Raw genomic sequence first — 22,788 nt, 5'->3', positions numbered from 1 at the left:
TGTTCTGACTTAAATGGTGACTGAAGTGTTTTTTATGAATGGATGTACTGGCATGACTAGATGTGTGTATGCATTAATATGTTTGGAATATTTGTGTTTCATATGAATATATCTATTAATTAACTTGTTTTAGTGTCATTTATATTTTGTGCCATTTGCAATTTTTGATGACTAGTATGGTGTGATTAAATAAAAGTCAAGTCTCACCACCAATTGACTTAATGATTTCATTTATTTAGATGGTTATGGTTTGCTTTGGTACTGATAAACACCATTTTGTATGCTTGCTATATCTACCACCCCCTTCCCCAAACTTAACAAATTAACATGTAATAAACTGTATTACATTGCAATACTTATGCAGTGGAATTATGTGAAACAAAACTTAGACTGTTTTACAGAACATATATAAGTATGGTATGATGATTCAAACTATAGTTTATTGTAAAAACAACAAGGCGTATCTCAATAAAGAAAGACCAACAAGGCTCTCACTGATACTGCTAACAAGTATTGCCATTCAAAACACAATAGATAGATGTATATGAAATGTAGCGAATCCTGATGGGGATGTGTTTGGCTGACATACTGTATGCACAAGAACACTTTCATTCAAATGTCTTACTACTGTACTGAACCACTTACTACGCAGTATCAAAATGCACATTAAACTATATCATGACATTTATTTAGTCAGTGCAAGGCTTGCAAACAGTGAAACAAAAAGATGCGTTTGAAACCTCGGTCAGAGCTCAGGGCATGTTCTGCAGGTTGATGGACGTGAGATTGATGTCTTGTAGGATGTTCAGGCGGTCAATCTGGTTGAGCTCTCGGATGCGGTGCTTGAACTCAAACACCTGCGCTCCGTTCACCGCCACTTTGAACTCGTTATACGTGACCAGAATTTTCATCTGAAACAGCCAGGGTGACGGAGTTACTCTTACAAGATTTGCGCTCTCCCTTACCAAACATCCTGTCTCTTGCATTGCAGCTACTTTTGCTGCTCTGCAATAACTTCAACTAAACAATTATATTATATTATGTTATGTTATGTTATGTTATATTATATTATATTATATTATATTATAAATATTTGTGTTACTGATAACCAGAAACTTTTCATGACATTTTGAAGGCATCCTTACTACACAGCATTTTCTAATTGTGCCTAAAATGTTTGCACAGTCCTTTATTAATTTAAAAAAGAGTTTCTGACTTTTGTTCATTTTCACTAATAACAGTAACAGCCTTTTGGACTATTGTGCAGTACATAAATGTCTTGACATTTAGTCAGATTTTGTCAGACTGAAAGTCCGATTTTTGGTCAGATTTGTTTCTGTACTGTATTCAGCCTGTGATTTTACCAGTTTATTCTCAGAGGGCCATCTGACTGCTTCACTCTCACATTACCATCTTAAAATCCTCTCAAAACTTGCATCATCTTAGCTAGAAACCAATTTAGAGTGCTCACTGAATTTAACGCTCTTCCAAACTAGTTCAGATTTGGTCAGATTGTGTGATTATGGGGGGAGCCACGCACGCGCTGGGGGCTCACCTTTTCAGTTTACGGGAGGCCACCCAAAAATGCTCTTTGGCGAATGCACCCTTGGACCACCTCTTTGGAGTCTTGTCTCTGCGGTGCGTGGCCCCCCTCCACAGGCCCCTAAGATAGCGTGCTAGCTTTGCTAGCGGGCAGCAGAATCGGGGCCCGCTGCTGTCCCAGCTCACCTCAAAGGGCTGGCCAGGGGCGAAGGGGAAGGGTCCCTGGATATTGCGCTCCTCCTTCCCCCAGCGCTCCCCCTGCCGGTGGTTCCTGACCAGGATCTGCTTGCCCCCCTCGTTGAAGCGCGGGTTGATGTGCAGCGCGATGTCGTTCCCACGCAGAAAGTTCACCGTGAACCTGCAGCGCCAGGGAGCACAAGAGGGGGCTGCACGTGAGCCATGGTGAACGGGTCGTCAGGGAGAGACGCACGGGGAGAGAAAGGACAGAGAGAAATGGGTCGCCCAGATAGCAGCAGACCGGAGCGGGCCTGGACCAAGTCTGGCTCAGATCTGGCACTGGATTGGTCCAGTTCCGGCTCAGCCAGGTCTAAGCCAGATCTGGGCCAGGACTAGTCTATCAGCCAAGCTACAACAGGAACAAAAGTGAAGCATTCCGTTCGCAGAATGTGTGCTGCAACAGTGAACTTCTGCTATAATCAATGGAACTGGCTACACCAGCCATGATAGCAGCTCACACATTCAATAAAGTCTTCTACAACTATGTTTATGCTCCGCGAACTGAACGCTTCAGTTGCATGCTCAGTGTAGCCTGGCTGTAAGTCTTGCCCAGCCCTAATCCAGGTCTAACCTAGCTTTGGCCTAGTTCTGGCCCAGGTATGGCTAAGTTCTGTCTGAGCTCTGGGCCAGGTCCGGTCCGGAGTCAGCTGCTATCCGGGTCTGTACTTACATCTTGGCCATGGGCTTCACCTGCCCGGTGATGGTGAGCATCAGCTTGTCATAGACTCCTCTGGGGAAGTTCAGGTTGTATGGGACTCCCTAGTGAATGACAAAAACAAGACCAGTCCAACTACACGTCATGAACCAGAACCAGAGCTCTAGTTTTCATGAGATGAGAAAAGGACAATGTGTCTGTAAAATGCTACACTGAACACCAGCACGTCTGCTGCATAAATTCTGCTGAAATTTGTGTACAAAAAACTATCAATCGATTAACATGAGTAATAAAGTAAGATTTGTTTAAAAGATATCAGTAACATGTCATTATAGTTGTAGTTTCTAGGTTCTAGTTTTAGAAATATTCTTAGGCTCTAGAAGGGTATTTTATGGAATATGAAACATTTAAGATTGGTTTCCCACACCTGGATAGTTATGGACTTAAATAGTCTAGACCTGGGCTTAAATAGTACTAGTAGTAAATAAATAGTGAAAAACCTTTTAGCCTAAGACTAGGCTCAATCCATGTATTGAAAACCGACCCATAGAGGAGTGAATCAGTTCTTACCACTGGACCTACTGGTGTGGGTCCAGGCCACACTGGTACGGGAACCGGTGCTGGCTGACCAGGCCAGCCTGGCTGTCCAGGGTTACCAGGCCAGGCAGAGGAGGGCGTCCCGGCGGGGACGTACCCTGGGGGGCAGGGGTTGGAGGGGGTGCAGCTGGAGTGGGGTGGCTGTGCCGGAGGCTGGGTGGGGGCAGGCCAGCTGGGCTGAGTGGGTTGAGTCTGCTGGCCTGCAGGGGGAGCCGGAGCTGGAGCTGGTGCTGGTGCTGGTGCTGGTGCAGGAGCAGGAGCAGGCCAGGTGGGCTGAGCTGGCTGACTGGGCTGGCCTTGTGGTGGCATGGGCCAGGTAGGCTGTGCTGGTTGGGTTGGCGCGGCGGGCTGCTGGGAAGGGGCGGGCCAGGTGGGCTGAGCTGGCTGGGTGGGGCCTGGCCAGGTGGTTGGGGGGTAGTAGGGGTTGGGGGGGCACGGCCAGCATGGCTGCCCCTGCTGAGGGCAGGGCTGAGCAGGCCACATGCCATTCCCCTGCTGACCAGGACAATTGGTGTGAGCGTCAGCAAGCTGGAGAGAGCAAGAGAGAGAAGGGGCCCAGGGATTGGTATGAAGTAATACATAAGTACACACACACACATACACACACACACACACACACACACACACACACACATATTTATTGACAAAGACATACAGTTCATAAAAAAATATCATGTTATCTTTTATTTACACTGTGAAAATGAGTTGCCAGACAACAATAGGCTATGCTTTGTAGTAAGAGAGGTTTCCTACTGGTCTACTGATACAGTAGTGAAAATACTTAGTACTTACATCCATGTTATCTGGGAAGAATAGAAAAAGAAGGGCATTAGGGAGAGAAATGATAGAATTATGACATTATTTTTTACACACACATATTTTTCATACCATCTATGTCCACTAGAGGGCTAACAGAACACCCGCCCTCGACCACACAAAGAGAGATGATGTACAAAAATACACACTAATCCACAAACACTAACAAATCTCATATTTCAGAAATAATCCCTAAAGCCATCATTTTCTCCAATGTCTGGTAATCATGACTGTCAGTTAAATGAATGAATGGATTACAAATGTGACACAGGCGTAGAGGTACTGACAAAAAATGCACATAATATTTGTTTGTGTTATTTGTGAACAAATGTGCATATTAGACACATTAAAAATGAGTAGGTAGAAGTAAGGATGCTTTCTACACCAATACTAAGTGCATATAAAATAATCACAACAGTTGCACAGAGGCATAAAATAACTTTATTAAGACAAATACCTATACACTTTACTAAAATACAGCACAAATACCTACACATTTTACTGTAATATAACACAGTACTGTATATTGTTTTCTTAGAAGGTCTTTTAAAGCCTTCTGTCTGAGTGTTGTTTCTGTGGAGGTTGATGTGTAACACTGCTACCTAAGCAACATGCCTGAACAAGACAGTCTTGCTTCCCTGTAGAACACTGAGCCCATTCTCCTCTTCCTCACAACCACTGTTCTGTTTCCCACCCCTGGCACAGCAGATGATGGGAATTAAATCATTACTGACCAGACCACTCAGCCCAAATATGTATCTCCTGGACACAGAGAAAGCTGCAAACTCGCTTTCCTCACTCATATTTACCTTCTAGACACAGACGACGCTTAAAAATACCCTCTCAAGCTGAAGCAGTGTGATGAAGTGTGTATATTCACTGATCACATCTCCTGGTCACGGACAAAGCTTATGAATCTCTCTTCACATTTGAAAATGTATCCCTTGGATACAGACACAGCTTAAAAATCGCACTCTTTGAGTAGGCTGCTGGCATTGCGATATGTCTAACATCACACTGGCACCAAACTCAACTCAAAACCATGAGGATTTGCTCAGGATTACAGCATGAAGACAGATGTGCTATCTTGACATGATTTATGCCATTTCATTAACACTTTGGTTTGTGCTACAGGGACAAAGCATGAACTCAAATCAAGTCCCCACATAGCAGTCAGTTTTGAAATGCATTACTGCAAAAAGGTTTAGGCACAGTTAAAATACTCTTGTAAGTAATAATGCTTTCAAAATGCTAGTTTCTCGTTATAAAGTTATAGTTGACTGACATTTAGCAGATGCTTTTATCTAAAGTGACACAGACTTGCAATGGCGAGTTGGCAAATGGAACCCGGGACAATTGATTAGGTGGTGACGTTACCACTGCTCCATCAAGCACAATCCAGACTTTTATATTGTTGTTGTCATATTGGGTCCACATGCAATCACAACCAGCAATAGCTGCTATTTAACAGCTCACCTAAGCTAAACTTAAACCCTTCAATGCTTCCAGAGGTCATTCAGACAAGGCATAATGATCATTTATACAACAGCTCGAACATATAAAGGCAATTAAAAGTGTTTTTTATCAACTTTTGTTTTATCAAATCAAGTTGACTTTACTAAAGGACATTTGTCCACATTTTTGTGATGGGGAAAGTAGTATGTTGTAAACACACAAACCTGCATGCATGTTATCTATCAATACTATCACCATATGACCATGTGCTATCTATCAATACCATGTTTGGTTTTTCTCATCTAAAGTCAGTAGTGCTGCACAGTTTGGAAACATTTATGCAGGTATCTCTTCAAATGAATAAAAGTCACTTTACTTTAATTGGTTTAGATAGAATAGGATTCTCTACACCAAAATGGACTACTTTGAAACCGAACAGAATGTTGTAGAACATAAGCAATTAGAGCCCAACGGAATGAATATAAATTAAGCTACACAAGTCAAAGTTCTGGTTAAGCTGAGATGAGAATGATATTTACCTGTTTAAGAGACTCAGTGCTGTCCAAAGTTGACCTGTCAGAGATACTTAGAGAATACACATACACACACACACACAAACGCAGGCCGACACTGTTAAAGAGAGGTCACACAAACACACACAGACACTCACTCTTATAGCTGTCTCCTCTGAGGAGTCCCTCCCTCTCTCTCTTTCTCTCTCTCTCCATCCCCCTTTACTCTCTCCTTTCCTCACTCTCTCTTTCTAAACTTCTCATAGGTTTCAGGAACAACCACACCCGGGGTAGATGATCTAACATTCTGCTGTGTCACTCTGAATTATCATCTCCTCACTGTTCATCTGAGCTTGTTTACAAACACACAAGGAAACCTGTCATCACTCTACCACCAGTAGTTTAGGGACCAAAGACTGTCGATCTATTCAAATGGTCTATTCTGTATTGTTGCTACACAGCTGACACCTTCATTATAGGAACCTCATATGGATTGACCCACAGATCATCTTCAACAGATCATGGTTCAAAGGTGTTTCTGAGGAGGAGAGAGTTGATAGTGCTGATGCTGTGTGAGTTTGGGATTTGAACCCGTGACCCTCTCTGCATGATGGTGGTCGGGGATCTGTGTGTGTGTGAGGTCCCACCATTGTGTCCCATTGTGTAAGGTGATTCACCCCAAATTGTTCCATGGGGACTGGCCTCGCTATTAATTGACTCTAGGTTAGAGCAGTGGTTCTCAAACTGGGGGTTGGGACCGACAGGGGGGTCGCCAAAAATATTGGAGGGGTCGCAAAATGATTTGCATTTTTGTAAAGGTTTTTAGTCACAGGCTGCCATTGACAAAGCCTATACCTATGAGAGAAGACATTTTCTGCCTCTGCTTCCAATCCCCATTTTACAACATTTCGAAACCAAATTACGCTGGTTAGAGAGAAGGAGGTCGCGAGACTTGGCCCATTTTTTTGGGGGGTCGCTAGACAAAAAGTAAAAAAAACACTGGATTAGAGCATCAGCTAAATGATGATTGAAGTAATGTGTTTGGCCAGACACAGGCCAAATCCAGATATCTGTTAATCTATTAACTTAAACCACAATGTGGACTCTCTCATTGTTTGATTTTGTAAAAAGAAAATAGTATTTGAATGAATCACTTCCCTATGAACAAGGGAGGCCCATTGCGTACTGTAATGTAGGCTTAGTCACAACTTAGTCACAACAGTGTGTCACTTTGAATGTTAATCTTTATTCCCCTCATCAGCTACTTTATCACTGAGACATAAAGAGATCCAGGGCTCGAAAAGGGCCTTTGTAAAGGGTCATGGTGTGGATGTATTATCTCACCAGCATGAGTTCATCTTACAGTGAAATGTAAGTAAGAATAGTATAAGTGAGTGCTTAGCATGAATGGCTGGAGTGGCATGATGGCAATGCAGTGGCCAGCTGATGGGGTGATGTTTTGAGTCTCCTGGAAATTACGGGCCTCATAAGAATGGGAATTGTGCGTGTGGGTTGCCATGGAAATTAGTCCGTTTTGTATTTTGAGGAATGCACAGAATGATTTCAAGGGATACCAAGCTGTGTGTGTGTGTGTGTAAGAAAGAGAAAGGTATGTTGAATCTGATAGCATGTTGCCATGGCAACATTGAAATTACCTCCACAAACCACACTATTGTGCCTCTACTTAGCTCTGTGACTACTAAAAATTCTTCTTCTATAACCAAGTTTGTGTGTGTGTGTGTGTGTGTGTGTGTGTCTGTGTGTGTGAGTGTGTGATTGTGTGTGTGTGAGAGAGAGAGAGAGAGAGAGAGAGAGAGAGAGAGAGAGAGAGAGAGAGAGAGAAAGATAGAGGTGAGGGGAGGTGGGCATGCATTTTTGCATGTGTCTGTATCCATTTAACTTGATATAACCATCTTACAATAGGAATTTATAAATCCCAGAGGAAGCCTAGGGGGGTTAGTGTGTGTGTGTGTGTGTGTGTGAGAGACAGAGAGAGGGTCATGAGGAAGAATTAGAAGGCTACTCTCACTGCTGTCCAGTATGGCTGTGTCTCATCTCCAGGGATGGTCCCAGCAGTCATGGGACTCATGGGCTGTGGACTCATAAACATGTCCTGACTTGGCAACTCCAATGGGACACTAATGCGATTACGGCTGCAGATACCTTTGGGTGCTGTGTAAGTCTCTGCGAAGGCCTCTCTCGCGTAAGGCTCACAGCACCATTGTATAGGGGAAGAGGAAGACACAAGAGGAGACTACAGGGGGAATTACTGTTGCCAGAGGGATGCTGGAGGCTGATATGATAGTAGTAGTATGATGATGCAAAGATCTTAAGAGTTTTTTCTAATAATTTTCACATTTTGTCTCAATACCATGTCCACCTTTGTAAAACACTCAACATTATATTTTATGTTATGGGCTCGCTGTGTAAGAGACTGACAGAGGCATGCAACCTCCAGTTAATCTACAATAAAAGTCCAAACTCTGAGTCAGAGCCAAACTCTTGTCCAAAGGGGCGACACATTTCATTACACCTCGTTACAGTTTAACAGTAGTATATGAAGGACACTGTACATATTTAGTAGGAAAACTCAATATATACTCAATATATATACACCAATATACTTTGTTCTTACTTAAAGCAAAAGATCAAAAATAGACTGCATGAAGGCCGACACACCACCACCATTAATGAATGTTTGGATTGGTTGACTAATTCCTCTCTTTGCTTTCTGTGTGGTGTCAATAATGATGACTAATAGTGTCTCTGTTCCTTTGGGTCAATCACTGTAATTACACCAATAGGCCTGTCAATCACAGCTGGCATGATCAGACTGTTGAGTGATTAATTATGTTTGCTTCCACGCTGTAATTTTATTGCTGCTCTAAATTATTAGGTACTGTGTGGCAGTATGCCACTTCTTTCAATGGTTTGCAAAGAGAACCACTCATTTATGAGGGAATGGCATCCAACCAGTAAATCAGAAACAGGTCCAGACTAGAGTTTAGATTCTCTGCCCGAGCCCGAGCCCGAATTTGACCCGGCCCGACCCGGTCCTTGATCAAGCATTTTTTTTGTTTTTAAATCATTAGCCTACTTGGGTGGGGAGCTAAAGCTATGCCATAGTCAGACTCAGAAATATGATATATTTATCAAAGTAGGCCCAAGTAACAAGTGTATACAACGTTATACAAGTTAGGCTCAGAGTTACAAAATGTCATTTGTAATGTCATCTGCGCAACACGTGTCATGGCAGCTTCTCCACTCGCACGCATCACACCGGGCCTGATGTGCTGTAGGCCTATTGTGTAGCAACATCACACAGGCCCGGCTTAACACTTGCAGGCCCGGGCCTCGCCCCTAGGGGGCCTCGGGGAGCCTCATCGAACGCGCGCATAAAACCATTCAGAGTGAGCACAGCAATAACTAGCAAACAATTCAGGCCAAAGAAAGCATCCGAGTGGGGCCAAAAAATAAAGTGAAAGGATCTAAAGGATGAATGAAGAGTAGAATTACTAAAGAAGACATCAAATTTAACAAATATGTGGAGTGTTTCCACGAATCCACCGGCTAGCCAGCCTGCTGCTGTGGATGCACCCCCAACCCACCACCACTAGCCAACCAACTGCCACGACTAGCCAGACTTTGTAGACACAACTGATGCTGATCGAGAAGTGGAAGAGCCAAGTAGGCCTACCAGTTGACAATCACAAGTTTGCATAGTGGTTCTGTTGCTTTGGACATCAAAGCGCTGATGTGTCAGTATGTGTGGCTTCGAGGGTTCGTGTGCGTGTCATGTGCGTCTAGGCCAGCGTCTCTCAAACTATGAGCCAGAGCCGGGGAGTGAAATTAGGCTATGCCTGGTGCTTCCTCTGATGATCAAGGAACTGCGGACCGACAGAAAAAGAAAACAAACGTTTCTGCAATCTGGAGGAAATACTTGCTAATTTGGTGTCATCAAACATAGAGGCATACAATTGAGTGGTGGTATCGGTCATTCAATGCATGCGTGTGCGCGTCTGCCCGAGAGAAACTGGAACCACTCCATAAAGTCGGTAGCAAGCTCCACTTCAACCTGTTGGAAAGCCATTTAACTAACGACACTTGACAGAACGACGTGAATTCTTGCAATTTCCATTAAAACAAAGCAGAGACTGTTTAATACATGACTAGCACTGAGTATAATGATAGTACATTGTAACGATTTGATAGCGACACACGGTTGTCCAATCTAAATGTGTATTAACTGAAGCGGGAATCACACACCAAAATACCATTACATAGCAAACACAAGGGAAGTCAATAAAACGAGCACGATACACGAACAGGGTAGTCACATACAATACACCAAGTAAAGCACACAAGGTAAAACCTAAAGAAAGACTACCCAAGCTAACACATACATGACAAGGAAAACGCAATTACACTAACTAAAACCGACATTACACAAACCAGCATTCACACACATTGCATTCTGGGAGGCTAGCACTCAGTCTAAAAGACACCGACGTTACACAATTATTCAAATGTGAATATAACGTGGACAAAAGCTATTGTAGCATAACAGGTCTTCCTGTTAAATATTTCCAGATCAGTGATTTGCGCCTATCTGCTCCGCCATTTGTCATACACAAAAGCTGGTATTGTTTTTCCTGAATCCTTACATTCAGGCATTTGAATGAAATTTCATTGAAATGCATGTCAATATTTTTTCCTTTTGCCAACCAGTGTATGATGCTTGCATGAGGGAAACATCCCAAAATAATGGCACCCATATCATTGCTGTTGTTTTGAGAAGTATTTCTCATGCAAGCATCATACTTCAACATGCTATAATTATGTGTTAGGCCTACATTAGTAAAGCAGTCCTCTGATGTGCATGTGGACCCTATGACCCCAAAGTCTTCCATGACCGGGCCTCAGGTCAAAGAAGTTTGAGAAAGGCTGGTCTAGGTGATATAGGGCCTCCTCCTGGCACATACACATGCGCGCACACACACACACACACACACACACACACACACTCATAGCCTGTCACAGATAGTGCCACACACTCAAAATCTAATTTGAAGATGTGTCAGCATCACATGCGCAGGCTGGGGAAGTTACCGTCAAACACACTGGAAAATAACGTTGGAAGTGTCCACGGTAACAAATTGTGTTCACAACCACATACAAACAAACACCAACATCAAACAGGAAACTTCCTTTTCTGACTCTGGTAAATCATTAATTATGCACATTGGTTAAAAACATTTGAATCACTATAATAAGTATATTTTGAACACTTAATTAGTAACACTGATCAAACCATACCTAACCCATACATAACCACACCTAACCTAACCCATATATCAGAATCAGTTTTTATTGGCCAAGTATACTTACATATACAAGGAATTTGACTTCGATAGGTGTTAAACTCTCTGTACATTCAACAAATAGACATGTAGTAGTACACATTCAATAGACAATAGTAATAAAGACACATACTGTACAGTATAGACTACAGTATACATATAGGCACATATCAACGTATTAACATAATATACAAAATACAATATACAAATAAGGCATAGTGTCAAGACAAGAACACATGGAGTGGAGTGGATATAAAGTGCAGAAGTTATAGTGCAAATGTATGTATGTAATGTGTGCAAGATGCATATTGGGATGATAGGTATGTAATCTGAGGGATAAGTGGGTGAATGGCCAATATACATGACCATACATAACCATAACCATACCTAACACATCCGCGTCAGTGAGTGTCCACCTGGACACCAGTGTTTGAGATGTTTATATGGTTTTTGAATGCCTTTTAGAGATGTATGAATTTAGAATCAGTACCATGACTGAATATGACTGTATTTTGTAAGATGTGAACATATGACATACAACGCTGTGTCCACCAGATGGCATATTCTCTCAGGTTTGCACACTATGTAAGTGGACAGCAATGACTGCAACACAGCAGCTGGTCGATCCACGCTCATCTGTGGACACATGACCTATTCACAAAACAGCACTGCATCCTTCTTCCTCACTCTAGGACTGAAATGTAAAGTGAATGATTGAATACAAAATAGTTGTGGCAAGCAAGGCCTTCTTAGTGAGCAAATAGTCACACACACACACTTATCAGCTCAGAGATAACAAAGGTGGTTTGACCAATGTCATGAGGTTCGAAAGAGAAAGCATTGTCACACTTGACCATGTAATTTAACGGTATGTATGGATATGACTGACCCACGTGAAGATAAGATTCTTTCCAGAGGAGATAGAAAATTCCCATTGACAAATCCCAAAAAATAAAAAAGGGAACCATGCTGTCACATAAAAAACAGGCTTAGCATTCAGGTAGAGTTTAGGGGTGGTTTTACAGTTGTCAGCATATTTTATCCTGATTCCAAGAAATTAATGTTCAGCCCATAGAGGCAGGTGGAGAGGTAAAATTGTTTTTCGCACGTTTTCAAAAGTGGTATGAAAGCTACTTTCAATACTGAAGAGGATGCGTTTAGTCCTCCTCTTTTTCAGAGGGTGTTACATAGATAGATAGATAGATAGGTACTTTATTGATCCCCAAAGGGAAATTCAAGTTTTGCATACGTTTTCTCAAGCGGTACAGATGCAACTTTCAGCACGCAAGAGGTTACGTTTGATGTCCTCCTCCTTTTAGGATGGTCCATCTCGTCCAACATAAGGCACTGCTGGGATTCGAACCCAGGATCTCCTATTTACTAGACAGGCGCTTTAACCAACTAAGCCACAGCGCCACTGACATTCATTTGAGCGGAAGCTCACTGAGCTGGACAAGCTTGATACGTCTTAGCATGTGTGAATCTCAAATTTTTAACCTAGGCTACCTCATTCACCGAGTCATCTTCATAGGTCACTGGGGACGAGACGTTTATGAGGGTGTAGGCTAAAGGCAGAGATGTGCGTGCACTACGTATTTAAGCAGCTTCGCTTTGGTTTGTTAGTGTGTGCGTGTTGTCACGGTATTTCATTGTCTAAATAAAATGCTGGCGGAACACAGAGAGGTGTTAGTGTTTTGCGTACTTTTTTTCAAACGGTACGGATGCAACTTTCAACACGCAAGAGGCTGCGTTTGGCATCATCCTCCTTTTCGGATGGTCCAACTTGTCCAACATAAGGCACTGCTGGGATTCGAACCCAGGATCTCCTGTTTACTAGACAGGCGCTTTAACCAACTAAGCCACAGCGCCATTGACATGCGTTTGAGCGGAAGCTCACTGAGCTGGACGAGCTTGAAACTTCTTAGCATGTGTAAATCTCAAATTTACAAGCTAGTCTACCTCATTCACTGAGTCATCCTCAGTGAATCAGGTCACGTCTGGTTTGTGAGCACGTATGTGCAGTCTGGGTATGTCATTGTCAAGAGAAAATCCTGACGGTGCATAAAGAGGTGAGAATGTTTTGCGTACATTTTCTCAAGCGGTACGGATGCAACTTTCAAGAGTTTGTGTTTGACGTCATCCTCCTTTTAGGATGGTCCATCTTGTCCAACATAAGGCACTGCTGGGATTCGAACCCAGGATCTCCTGTTTACTAGACAGGCGCTTTAACCAACTAAGCCACAGCGCCACTGACATGCGTTTGAGCGGAAGCTCACTGAGCTGGACGAGCTTGAAACTTCTTAGCATGTGTAAATCTCAAATTTACAAGCTAGTCTACCTCATTCACTGAGTCATCCTCAGTGAATCAGGTCACGTCTGGTTTGTGAGCACGTATGTGCAGTCTGGGTATGTCATTGTCAAGAGAAAATCCTGACGGTGCATAAAGAGGTGAGAATGTTTTGCGTACTTTTTCTCAAGCGGTACGGATGCAACTTTCAAGAGTTTGTGTTTGACGTCATCCTCCTTTTAGGATGGTCCAACTTGTCCAACATAAGGCACTGCTGGGATTCGAACCCAGGATCTCCTGTTTACTAGACAGGCGCTTTAACCAACTAAGCCACAGCGCCACTGACATGCGTCTGAGCGGAAGCTCACTGAGCTGGACGAGCTTGAAACTTCTTAGCATGTGTAAATCTCAAATTTACAAGCTAGTCTACCTCATTCACTGAGTCATCCTCAGTGAATCAGGTCACGTCTGGTTTGTGAGCACGTATGTGCAGTCTGGGTATGTCATTGTCAAGAGAAAATCCTGACGGTGCATAAAGAGGTGAGAATGTTTTGCGTACATTTTCTCAAGCGGTACGGATGCAACTTTCAAGAGTTTGTGTTTGACGTCATCCTCCTTTTAGGATGGTCCATCTTGTCCAACATAAGGCACTGCTGGGATTCGAACCCAGGATCTCCTGTTTACTAGACAGGCGCTTTAACCAACTAAGCCACAGCGCCACTGACATGCGTCTGAGCGGAAGCTCACTGAGCTGGACGAGCTTGAAACTTCTTAGCATGTGTAAATCTCAAATTTACAAGCTAGTCTACCTCATTCACTGAGTCATCCTCAGTGAATCAGGTCACGTCTGGTTTGTGAGCACGTATGTGCAGTCTGGGTATGTCATTGTCAAGAGAAAATCCTGACGGTGCATAAAGAGGTGAGAATGTTTTGCGTACTTTTTCTCAAGCGGTACGGATGCAACTTTCAAGAGTTTGTGTTTGACGTCATCCTCCTTTTAGGATGGTCCATCTTGTCCAACATAAGGCACTGCTGGGATTCGAACCCAGGATCTCCTGTTTACTAGACAGGCGCTTTAACCAACTAAGCCACAGCGCCACTGACATGCATTAGAGCGGAAGCTCACTGAGCTGGACGAGCTTGATACGTCTTAGCATGTTTGAACCTCAAATTTTTAACCTAGGCTACCTCATTCACTGAGTCATCTTCATTGATCACTGGGGACGAGACGTTTATGAGGGTGTAGGCTAAAGGCAGAGATGTGCGTGCACTACGTATTTAAGCAGCTTCGCTTTGGTTTGTTAGTGTGTGCGTGTTGTCACGGTATTTCATTGTCTAAATAAAATGCTGGCGGAACACAGAGAGGTGTTAGTGTTTTGCGTACTTTTTTTCAAACGGTACGGATGCAACTTTCAACACGCAAGAGGCTGCGTTTGGCATCATCCTCCTTTTCGGATGGTCCAACTTGTCCAACATAAGGCACTGCTGGGATTCGAACCCAGGATCTCCTGTTTACTAGACAGGCGCTTTAACCAACTAAGCCACAGCGCCACTGACATGCGTTTGAGCGGAAGCTCACTGAGCTGGACGAGCTTGAAACTTCTTAGCATGTGTAAATCTCAAATTTACAAGCTAGTCTACCTCATTCACTGAGTCATCCTCAGTGAATCAGGTCACGTCTGGTTTGTGAGCACGTATGTGCAGTCTGGGTATGTCATTGTCAAGAGAAAATCCTGACGGTGCATAAAGAGGTGAGAATGTTTTGCGTACTTTTTCTCAAGCGGTACGGATGCAACTTTCAAGAGTTTGTGTTTGACGTCATCCTCCTTTTAGGATGGTCCATCTTGTCCAACATAAGGCACTGCTGGGATTCGAACCCAGGATCTCCTGTTTACTAGACAGGCGCTTTAACCAACTAAGCCACAGCGCCACTGACATGCGTTTGAGCGGAAGCTCACTGAGCTGGACGAGCTTGAAACTTCTTAGCATGTGTAAATCTCAAATTTACAAGCTAGTCTACCTCATTCACTGAGTCATCCTCAGTGAATCAGGTCACGTCTGGTTTGTGAGCACGTATGTGCAGTCTGGGTATGTCATTGTCAAGAGAAAATCCTGACGGTGCATAAAGAGGTGAGAATGTTTTGCGTACTTTTTCTCAAGCGGTACGGATGCAACTTTCAAGAGTTTGTGTTTGACGTCATCCTCCTTTTAGGATGGTCCATCTTGTCCAACATAAGGCACTGCTGGGATTCGAACCCAGGATCTCCTGTTTACTAGACAGGCGCTTTAACCAACTAAGCCACAGCGCCACTGACATGCATTAGAGCGGAAGCTCACTGAGCTGGACGAGCTTGATACGTCTTAGCATGTTTGAACCTCAAATTTTTAACCTAGGCTACCTCATTCACTGAGTCATCTTCATTGATCACTGGGGACGAGACGTTTATGAGGGTGTAGGCTAAAGGCAGAGATGTGCGTGCACTACGTATTTAAGCAGCTTCGCTTTGGTTTGTTAGTGTGTGCGTGTTGTCACGGTATTTCATTGTCTAAATAAAATGCTGGCGGAACACAGAGAGGTGTTAGTGTTTTGCGTACTTTTTTTCAAACGGTACGGATGCAACTTTCAACACGCAAGAGGCTGCGTTTGGCATCATCCTCCTTTTCGGATGGTCCAACTTGTCCAACATAAGGCACTGCTGGGATTCGAACCCAGGATCTCCTGTTTACTAGACAGGCGCTTTAACCAACTAAGCCACAGCGCCACTGACATGCGTCTGAGCGGAAGCTCACTGAGCTGGACGAGCTTGAAACTTCTTAGCATGTGTAAATCTCAAATTTACAAGCTAGTCTACCTCATTCACTGAGTCATCCTCAGTGAATCAGGTCACGTCTGGTTTGTGAGCACGTATGTGCAGTCTGGGTATGTCATTGTCAAGAGAAAATCCTGACGGTGCATAAAGAGGTGAGAATGTTTTGCGTACTTTTTCTCAAGCGGTACGGATGCAACTTTCAAGAGTTTGTGTTTGACGTCATCCTCCTTTTAGGATGGTCCATCTTGTCCAACATAAGGCACTGCTGGGATTCGAACCCAGGATCTCCTGTTTACTAGACAGGCGCTTTAACCAACTAAGCCACAGCGCCACTGACATGCATTAGAGCGGAAGCTCACTGAGCTGGACGAGCTTGATACGTCTTAGCATGTTTGAACCTCAAATTTTTAACCTGGGCTACCTCATTCACTGAGTCATCTTCATTGATCACTGGGGACGAGACGTTTATGAGGGTGTAGGCTAAAGGCAGAGATGTGCGTGCACTACGTATTTAAGCAGCTTCGCTTTGGTTTGTTAGTGTGTGCGTGTTGTCACGGTATTTCATTGTCTAAATAAAATGCTGGCGGAACACAGAGAGGTGTTAGTGTTTTGCGTACTTTTTTTCAAACGGTACGGATGCAACTTTCAACACGCAAGAGGCTGCGTTTGGCATCATCCTCCTTTTCGGATGGTCCAACTTGTCCAACATAAGGCACTGCTGGGATTCGAACCCAGGATCTCCTGTTTACTAGACAGGCGCTTTAACCAACTAAGCCACAGCGCCACTGACATGCGTTTGAGCGGAAGCTCACTGAGCTGGACGATCTTGAAACTTCTTAGCATGTGTAAATCTCAAATTTACAAGCTAGTCTACCTCATTCACTGAGTCATCCTCAGTGAATCAGGTCACGTCTGGTTTGTGAGCACGTATGTGCAGTCTGGGTATGTCATTGTCAAGAGAAAATCCTGACGGTGCATAAAGAGGTGAGAATGTTTTGCGTACTTTTTCTCAAGCGGTACGGATGCAACTTTCAAGAGTTTGTGTTTGACGTCATCCTCCTTTTAGGATGGTCCAACTTGTCCAACATAAGGCACTGCTGGGATTCGAACCCAGGATCTCCTGTTTACTAGACAGGCGCTTTAACCAACTAAGCCACAGCGCCACTGACATGCGTCTGAGCGGAAGCTCACTGAGCTGGACGAGCTTGAAACTTCTTAGCATGTGTAAATCTCAAATTTACAAGCTAGTCTACCTCATTCACTGAGTCATCCTCAGTGAATCAGGTCACGTCTGGTTTGTGAGCACGTATGTGCAGTCTGGGTATGTCATTGTCAAGAGAAAATCCTGACGGTGCATAAAGAGGTGAGAATGTTTTGCGTACTTTTTCTCAAGCGGTACGGATGCAACTTTCAAGAGTTTGTGTTTGACGTCATCCTCCTTTTAGGATGGTCCAACTTGTCCAACATAAGGCACTGCTGGGATTCGAACCCAGGACCTCCTGTTTACTAGACAGGCGCTTTAACCAACTAAGCCACAGCGCCACTGACATGCGTCTGAGCGGAAGCTCACTGAGCTGGACGAGCTTGAAACTTCTTAGCATGTGTAAATCTCAAATTTACAAGCTAGTCTACCTCATTCACTGAGTCATCCTCAGTGAATCAGGTCACGTCTGGTTTGTGAGCACGTATGTGCAGTCTGGGTATGTCATTGTCAAGAGAAAATCCTGACGGTGCATAAAGAGGTGAGAATGTTTTGCGTACATTTTCTCAAGCGGTACGGATGCAACTTTCAAGAGTTTGTGTTTGACGTCATCCTCCTTTTAGGATGGTCCATCTTGTCCAACATAAGGCACTGCTGGGATTCGAACCCAGGATCTCCTGTTTACTAGACAGGCGCTTTAACCAACTAAGCCACAGCGCCACTGACATGCATTAGAGCGGAAGCTCACTGAGCTGGACGAGCTTGATACGTCTTAGCATGTTTGAACCTCAAATTTTTAACCTGGGCTACCTCATTCACTGAGTCATCTTCATTGATCACTGGGGACGAGACGTTTATGAGGGTGTAGGCTAAAGGCAGAGATGTGCGTGCACTACGTATTTAAGCAGCTTCGCTTTGGTTTGTTAGTGTGTGCGTGTTGTCACGGTATTTCATTGTCTAAATAAAATGCTGGCGGAACACAGAGAGGTGTTAGTGTTTTGCGTACTTTTTTTCAAACGGTACGGATGCAACTTTCAACACGCAAGAGGCTGCGTTTGGCATCATCCTCCTTTTCGGATGGTCCAACTTGTCCAACATAAGGCACTGCTGGGATTCGAACCCAGGATCTCCTGTTTACTAGACAGGCGCTTTAACCAACTAAGCCACAGCGCCACTGACATGCGTTTGAGCGGAAGCTCACTGAGCTGGACGAGCTTGAAACTTCTTAGCATGTGTAAATCTCAAATTTACAAGCTAGTCTACCTCATTCACTGAGTCATCCTCAGTGAATCAGGTCACGTCTGGTTTGTGAGCACGTATGTGCAGTCTGGGTATGTCATTGTCAAGAGAAAATCCTGACGGTGCATAAAGAGGTGAGAATGTTTTGCGTACTTTTTCTCAAGCGGTACGGATGCAACTTTCAAGAGTTTGTGTTTGACGTCATCCTCCTTTTAGGATGGTCCAACTTGTCCAACATAAGGCACTGCTGGGATTCGAACCCAGGATCTCCTGTTTACTAGACAGGCGCTTTAACCAACTAAGCCACAGCGCCACTGACATGCGTCTGAGCGGAAGCTCACTGAGCTGGACGAGCTTGAAACTTCTTAGCATGTGTAAATCTCAAATTTACAAGCTAGTCTACCTCATTCACTGAGTCATCCTCAGTGAATCAGGTCACGTCTGGTTTGTGAGCACGTATGTGCAGTCTGGGTATGTCATTGTCAAGAGAAAATCCTGACGGTGCATAAAGAGGTGAGAATGTTTTGCGTACTTTTTCTCAAGCGGTACGGATGCAACTTTCAAGAGTTTGTGTTTGACGTCATCCTCCTTTTAGGATGGTCCAACTTGTCCAACATAAGGCACTGCTGGGATTCGAACCCAGGATCTCCTGTTTACTAGACAGGCGCTTTAACCAACTAAGCCACAGCGCCACTGACATGCGTCTGAGCGGAAGCTCACTGAGCTGGACGAGCTTGAAACTTCTTAGCATGTGTAAATCTCAAATTTACAAGCTAGTCTACCTCATTCACTGAGTCATCCTCAGTGAATCAGGTCACGTCTGGTTTGTGAGCACGTATGTGCAGTCTGGGTATGTCATTGTCAAGAGAAAATCCTGACGGTGCATAAAGAGGTGAGAATGTTTTGCGTACATTTTCTCAAGCGGTACGGATGCAACTTTCAAGAGTTTGTGTTTGACGTCATCCTCCTTTTAGGATGGTCCATCTTGTCCAACATAAGGCACTGCTGGGATTCGAACCCAGGATCTCCTGTTTACTAGACAGGCGCTTTAACCAACTAAGCCACAGCGCCACTGACATGCGTTTGAGCGGAAGCTCACTGAGCTGGACGAGCTTGAAACTTCTTAGCATGTGTAAATCTCAAATTTACAAGCTAGTCTACCTCATTCACTGAGTCATCCTCAGTGAATCAGGTCACGTCTGGTTTGTGAGCACGTATGTGCAGTCTGGGTATGTCATTGTCAAGAGAAAATCCTGACGGTGCATAAAGAGGTGAGAATGTTTTGCGTACATTTTCTCAAGCGGTACGGATGCAACTTTCAAGAGTTTGTGTTTGACGTCATCCTCCTTTTAGGATGGTCCATCTTGTCCAACATAAGGCACTGCTGGGATTCGAACCCAGGATCTCCTGTTTACTAGACAGGCGCTTTAACCAACTAAGCCACAGCGCCACTGACATGCATTAGAGCGGAAGCTCACTGAGCTGGACGAGCTTGATACGTCTTAGCATGTTTGAACCTCAAATTTTTAACCTGGGCTACCTCATTCACTGAGTCATCTTCATTGATCACTGGGGACGAGACGTTTATGAGGGTGTAGGCTAAAGGCAGAGATGTGCGTGCACTACGTATTTAAGCAGCTTCGCTTTGGTTTGTTAGTGTGTGCGTGTTGTCACGGTATTTCATTGTCTAAATAAAATGCTGGCGGAACACAGAGAGGTGTTAGTGTTTTGCGTACTTTTTTTCAAACGGTACGGATGCAACTTTCAACACGCAAGAGGCTGCGTTTGGCATCATCCTCCTTTTCGGATGGTCCAACTTGTCCAACATAAGGCACTGCTGGGATTCGAACCCAGGATCTCCTGTTTACTAGACAGGCGCTTTAACCAACTAAGCCACAGCGCCACTGACATGCGTTTGAGCGGAAGCTCACTGAGCTGGACGAGCTTGAAACTTCTTAGCATGTGTAAATCTCAAATTTACAAGCTAGTCTACCTCATTCACTGAGTCATCCTCAGTGAATCAGGTCACGTCTGGTTTGTGAGCACGTGTGTGCAGTCTGGGTATGTCATTGTCAAGAGAAAATCCTGACGGTGCATAAAGAGGTGAGAATGTTTTGCGTACTTTTTCTCAAGCGGTACGGATGCAACTTTCAAGAGTTTGTGTTTGACGTCATCCTCCTTTTAGGATGGTCCATCTTGTCCAACATAAGGCACTGCTGGGATTCGAACCCAGGATCTCCTGTTTACTAGACAGGCGCTTTAACCAACTAAGCCACAGCGCCACTGACATGCGTTTGAGCGGAAGCTCACTGAGCTGGACGAGCTTGAAACTTCTTAGCATGTGTAAATCTCAAATTTACAAGCTAGTCTACCTCATTCACTGAGTCATCCTCAGTGAATCAGGTCACGTCTGGTTTGTGAGCACGTATGTGCAGTCTGGGTATGTCATTGTCAAGAGAAAATCCTGACGGTGCATAAAGAGGTGAGAATGTTTTGCGTACTTTTTCTCAAGCGGTACGGATGCAACTTTCAAGAGTTTGTGTTTGACGTCATCCTCCTTTTAGGATGGTCCATCTTGTCCAACATAAGGCACTGCTGGGATTCGAACCCAGGATCTCCTGTTTACTAGACAGGCGCTTTAACCAACTAAGCCACAGCGCCACTGACATGCATTAGAGCGGAAGCTCACTGAGCTGGACGAGCTTGATACGTCTTAGCATGTTTGAACCTCAAATTTTTAACCTAGGCTACCTCATTCACTGAGTCATCTTCATTGATCACTGGGGACGAGACGTTTATGAGGGTGTAGGCTAAAGGCAGAGATGTGCGTGCACTACGTATTTAAGCAGCTTCGCTTTGGTTTGTTAGTGTGTGCGTGTTGTCACGGTATTTCATTGTCTAAATAAAATGCTGGCGGAACACAGAGAGGTGTTAGTGTTTTGCGTACTTTTTTTCAAACGGTACGGAAGCAACTTTCAACACGCAAGAGGTTGCGTTTGGCATCATCCTCCTTTTCGGATGGTCCATCTTGTCCAACATAAGGCACTGCTGGGATTCGAACCCAGGATCTCCTGTTTACTAGACAGGCGCTTTAACCAACTAAGCCACAGCGCCACTGACATGCGTTTGAGCGGAAGCTCACTGAGCTGGACGAGCTTGAAACTTCTTAGCATGTGTAAATCTCAAATTTACAAGCTAGTCTACCTCATTCACTGAGTCATCCTCAGTGAATCAGGTCACGTCTGGTTTGTGAGCACGTATGTGCAGTCTGGGTATGTCATTGTCAAGAGAAAATCCTGACGGTGCATAAAGAGGTGAGAATGTTTTGCGTACTTTTTCTCAAGCGGTACGGATGCAACTTTCAAGAGTTTGTGTTTGACGTCATCCTCCTTTTAGGATGGTCCATCTTGTCCAACATAAGGCACTGCTGGGATTCGAACCCAGGATCTCCTGTTTACTAGACAGGCGCTTTAACCAACTAAGCCACAGCGCCACTGACATGCATTAGAGCGGAAGCTCACTGAGCTGGACGAGCTTGATACGTCTTAGCATGTTTGAACCTCAAATTTTTAACCTAGGCTACCTCATTCACTGAGTCATCTTCATTGATCACTGGGGACGAGACGTTTATGAGGGTGTAGGCTAAAGGCAGAGATGTGCGTGCACTACGTATTTAAGCAGCTTCGCTTTGGTTTGTTAGTGTGTGCGTGTTGTCACGGTATTTCATTGTCTAAATAAAATGCTGGCGGAACACAGAGAGGTGTTAGTGTTTTGCGTACTTTTTTTCAAACGGTACGGATGCAACTTTCAACACGCAAGAGGCTGCGTTTGGCATCATCCTCCTTTTCGGATGGTCCAACTTGTCCAACATAAGGCACTGCTGGGATTCGAACCCAGGATCTCCTGTTTACTAGACAGGCGCTTTAACCAACTAAGCCACAGCGCCACTGACATGCGTTTGAGCGGAAGCTCACTGAGCTGGACGAGCTTGAAACTTCTTAGCATGTGTAAATCTCAAATTTACAAGCTAGTCTACCTCATTCACTGAGTCATCCTCAGTGAATCAGGTCACGTCTG

General features: G+C 44.2%; 1 protein-coding gene and 25 non-coding genes across 26 annotated transcripts; all 26 read right to left on the bottom strand.

Moving 5' to 3' along the window:
* Positions 1-213: 213 nt before the first annotated feature.
* Positions 214-5,925, bottom strand: LOC121711807 (galectin-3). Its single transcript, XM_042095644.1, has 6 exons — positions 5,842-5,925; positions 3,824-3,834; positions 3,005-3,559; positions 2,450-2,538; positions 1,729-1,900; positions 214-911 (listed from the first exon to the last, which is right to left on the bottom strand). Exons 2-6 carry the CDS (start codon positions 3,827-3,829, stop codon positions 753-755), a joined length of 981 nt encoding a protein of 326 aa, XP_041951578.1. The 5' UTR covers positions 3,830-3,834; positions 5,842-5,925; the 3' UTR covers positions 214-752.
* Positions 5,926-12,969: 7,044 nt separating this feature from the next.
* Positions 12,970-13,043, bottom strand: trnat-agu. The gene has a single exon. It is a non-coding gene; the product is annotated as a tRNA-Thr (tRNA).
* Positions 13,044-13,348: 305 nt separating this feature from the next.
* Positions 13,349-13,422, bottom strand: trnat-agu. The gene has a single exon. It is a non-coding gene; the product is annotated as a tRNA-Thr (tRNA).
* A 305-nt stretch (positions 13,423-13,727) lies between these two features.
* On the bottom strand, positions 13,728-13,801 carry trnat-agu. Its single transcript has one exon. It is a non-coding gene; the product is annotated as a tRNA-Thr (tRNA).
* A 305-nt stretch (positions 13,802-14,106) lies between these two features.
* trnat-agu lies at positions 14,107-14,180 on the bottom strand. The gene has a single exon. It is a non-coding gene; the product is annotated as a tRNA-Thr (tRNA).
* A 305-nt stretch (positions 14,181-14,485) lies between these two features.
* On the bottom strand, positions 14,486-14,559 carry trnat-agu. The gene has a single exon. It is a non-coding gene; the product is annotated as a tRNA-Thr (tRNA).
* A 379-nt stretch (positions 14,560-14,938) lies between these two features.
* Positions 14,939-15,012, bottom strand: trnat-agu. The gene has a single exon. It is a non-coding gene; the product is annotated as a tRNA-Thr (tRNA).
* Positions 15,013-15,317: 305 nt separating this feature from the next.
* Positions 15,318-15,391, bottom strand: trnat-agu. The gene has a single exon. It is a non-coding gene; the product is annotated as a tRNA-Thr (tRNA).
* A 305-nt stretch (positions 15,392-15,696) lies between these two features.
* Positions 15,697-15,770, bottom strand: trnat-agu. The gene has a single exon. It is a non-coding gene; the product is annotated as a tRNA-Thr (tRNA).
* Positions 15,771-16,149: 379 nt separating this feature from the next.
* Positions 16,150-16,223, bottom strand: trnat-agu. The gene has a single exon. It is a non-coding gene; the product is annotated as a tRNA-Thr (tRNA).
* A 305-nt stretch (positions 16,224-16,528) lies between these two features.
* Positions 16,529-16,602, bottom strand: trnat-agu. The gene has a single exon. It is a non-coding gene; the product is annotated as a tRNA-Thr (tRNA).
* A 379-nt stretch (positions 16,603-16,981) lies between these two features.
* trnat-agu lies at positions 16,982-17,055 on the bottom strand. The gene has a single exon. It is a non-coding gene; the product is annotated as a tRNA-Thr (tRNA).
* Positions 17,056-17,360: 305 nt separating this feature from the next.
* On the bottom strand, positions 17,361-17,434 carry trnat-agu. Its single transcript has one exon. It is a non-coding gene; the product is annotated as a tRNA-Thr (tRNA).
* A 305-nt stretch (positions 17,435-17,739) lies between these two features.
* On the bottom strand, positions 17,740-17,813 carry trnat-agu. Its single transcript has one exon. It is a non-coding gene; the product is annotated as a tRNA-Thr (tRNA).
* Positions 17,814-18,118: 305 nt separating this feature from the next.
* On the bottom strand, positions 18,119-18,192 carry trnat-agu. The gene has a single exon. It is a non-coding gene; the product is annotated as a tRNA-Thr (tRNA).
* Positions 18,193-18,571: 379 nt separating this feature from the next.
* On the bottom strand, positions 18,572-18,645 carry trnat-agu. Its single transcript has one exon. It is a non-coding gene; the product is annotated as a tRNA-Thr (tRNA).
* A 305-nt stretch (positions 18,646-18,950) lies between these two features.
* On the bottom strand, positions 18,951-19,024 carry trnat-agu. The gene has a single exon. It is a non-coding gene; the product is annotated as a tRNA-Thr (tRNA).
* Positions 19,025-19,329: 305 nt separating this feature from the next.
* Positions 19,330-19,403, bottom strand: trnat-agu. The gene has a single exon. It is a non-coding gene; the product is annotated as a tRNA-Thr (tRNA).
* A 305-nt stretch (positions 19,404-19,708) lies between these two features.
* On the bottom strand, positions 19,709-19,782 carry trnat-agu. Its single transcript has one exon. It is a non-coding gene; the product is annotated as a tRNA-Thr (tRNA).
* A 305-nt stretch (positions 19,783-20,087) lies between these two features.
* Positions 20,088-20,161, bottom strand: trnat-agu. Its single transcript has one exon. It is a non-coding gene; the product is annotated as a tRNA-Thr (tRNA).
* Positions 20,162-20,540: 379 nt separating this feature from the next.
* trnat-agu lies at positions 20,541-20,614 on the bottom strand. Its single transcript has one exon. It is a non-coding gene; the product is annotated as a tRNA-Thr (tRNA).
* Positions 20,615-20,919: 305 nt separating this feature from the next.
* On the bottom strand, positions 20,920-20,993 carry trnat-agu. The gene has a single exon. It is a non-coding gene; the product is annotated as a tRNA-Thr (tRNA).
* Positions 20,994-21,298: 305 nt separating this feature from the next.
* trnat-agu lies at positions 21,299-21,372 on the bottom strand. Its single transcript has one exon. It is a non-coding gene; the product is annotated as a tRNA-Thr (tRNA).
* Positions 21,373-21,751: 379 nt separating this feature from the next.
* On the bottom strand, positions 21,752-21,825 carry trnat-agu. Its single transcript has one exon. It is a non-coding gene; the product is annotated as a tRNA-Thr (tRNA).
* Positions 21,826-22,130: 305 nt separating this feature from the next.
* Positions 22,131-22,204, bottom strand: trnat-agu. The gene has a single exon. It is a non-coding gene; the product is annotated as a tRNA-Thr (tRNA).
* A 379-nt stretch (positions 22,205-22,583) lies between these two features.
* Positions 22,584-22,657, bottom strand: trnat-agu. Its single transcript has one exon. It is a non-coding gene; the product is annotated as a tRNA-Thr (tRNA).
* Positions 22,658-22,788: the final 131 nt, after the last annotated feature.

Source organism: Alosa sapidissima, chromosome 6, assembly GCF_018492685.1.
Source record: "Alosa sapidissima isolate fAloSap1 chromosome 6, fAloSap1.pri, whole genome shotgun sequence".
In the NCBI taxonomy this organism is placed as follows: Eukaryota; Metazoa; Chordata; class Actinopteri; order Clupeiformes; family Clupeidae; genus Alosa; species Alosa sapidissima.
The sequence above is the reverse complement of the archived record's forward strand: the minus strand, read 5'-3'. Positions and strand labels throughout refer to the sequence as shown.

Bases quoted from the DNA above. Each gene is read 5' to 3' on its own strand.
- LOC121711807 (XM_042095644.1), bottom strand. The intron at 2,539-3,004 runs GTAAGAACTGAT...GTCATTCACTAG, and splicing joins CCACACCAGTAGGTCCAGTG to GGAGTCCCATACAACCTGAA. The intron at 1,901-2,449 runs GTAAGTACAGAC...CTGGCGCTGCAG, and splicing joins GTGAAGCCCATGGCCAAGAT to GTTCACGGTGAACTTTCTGC.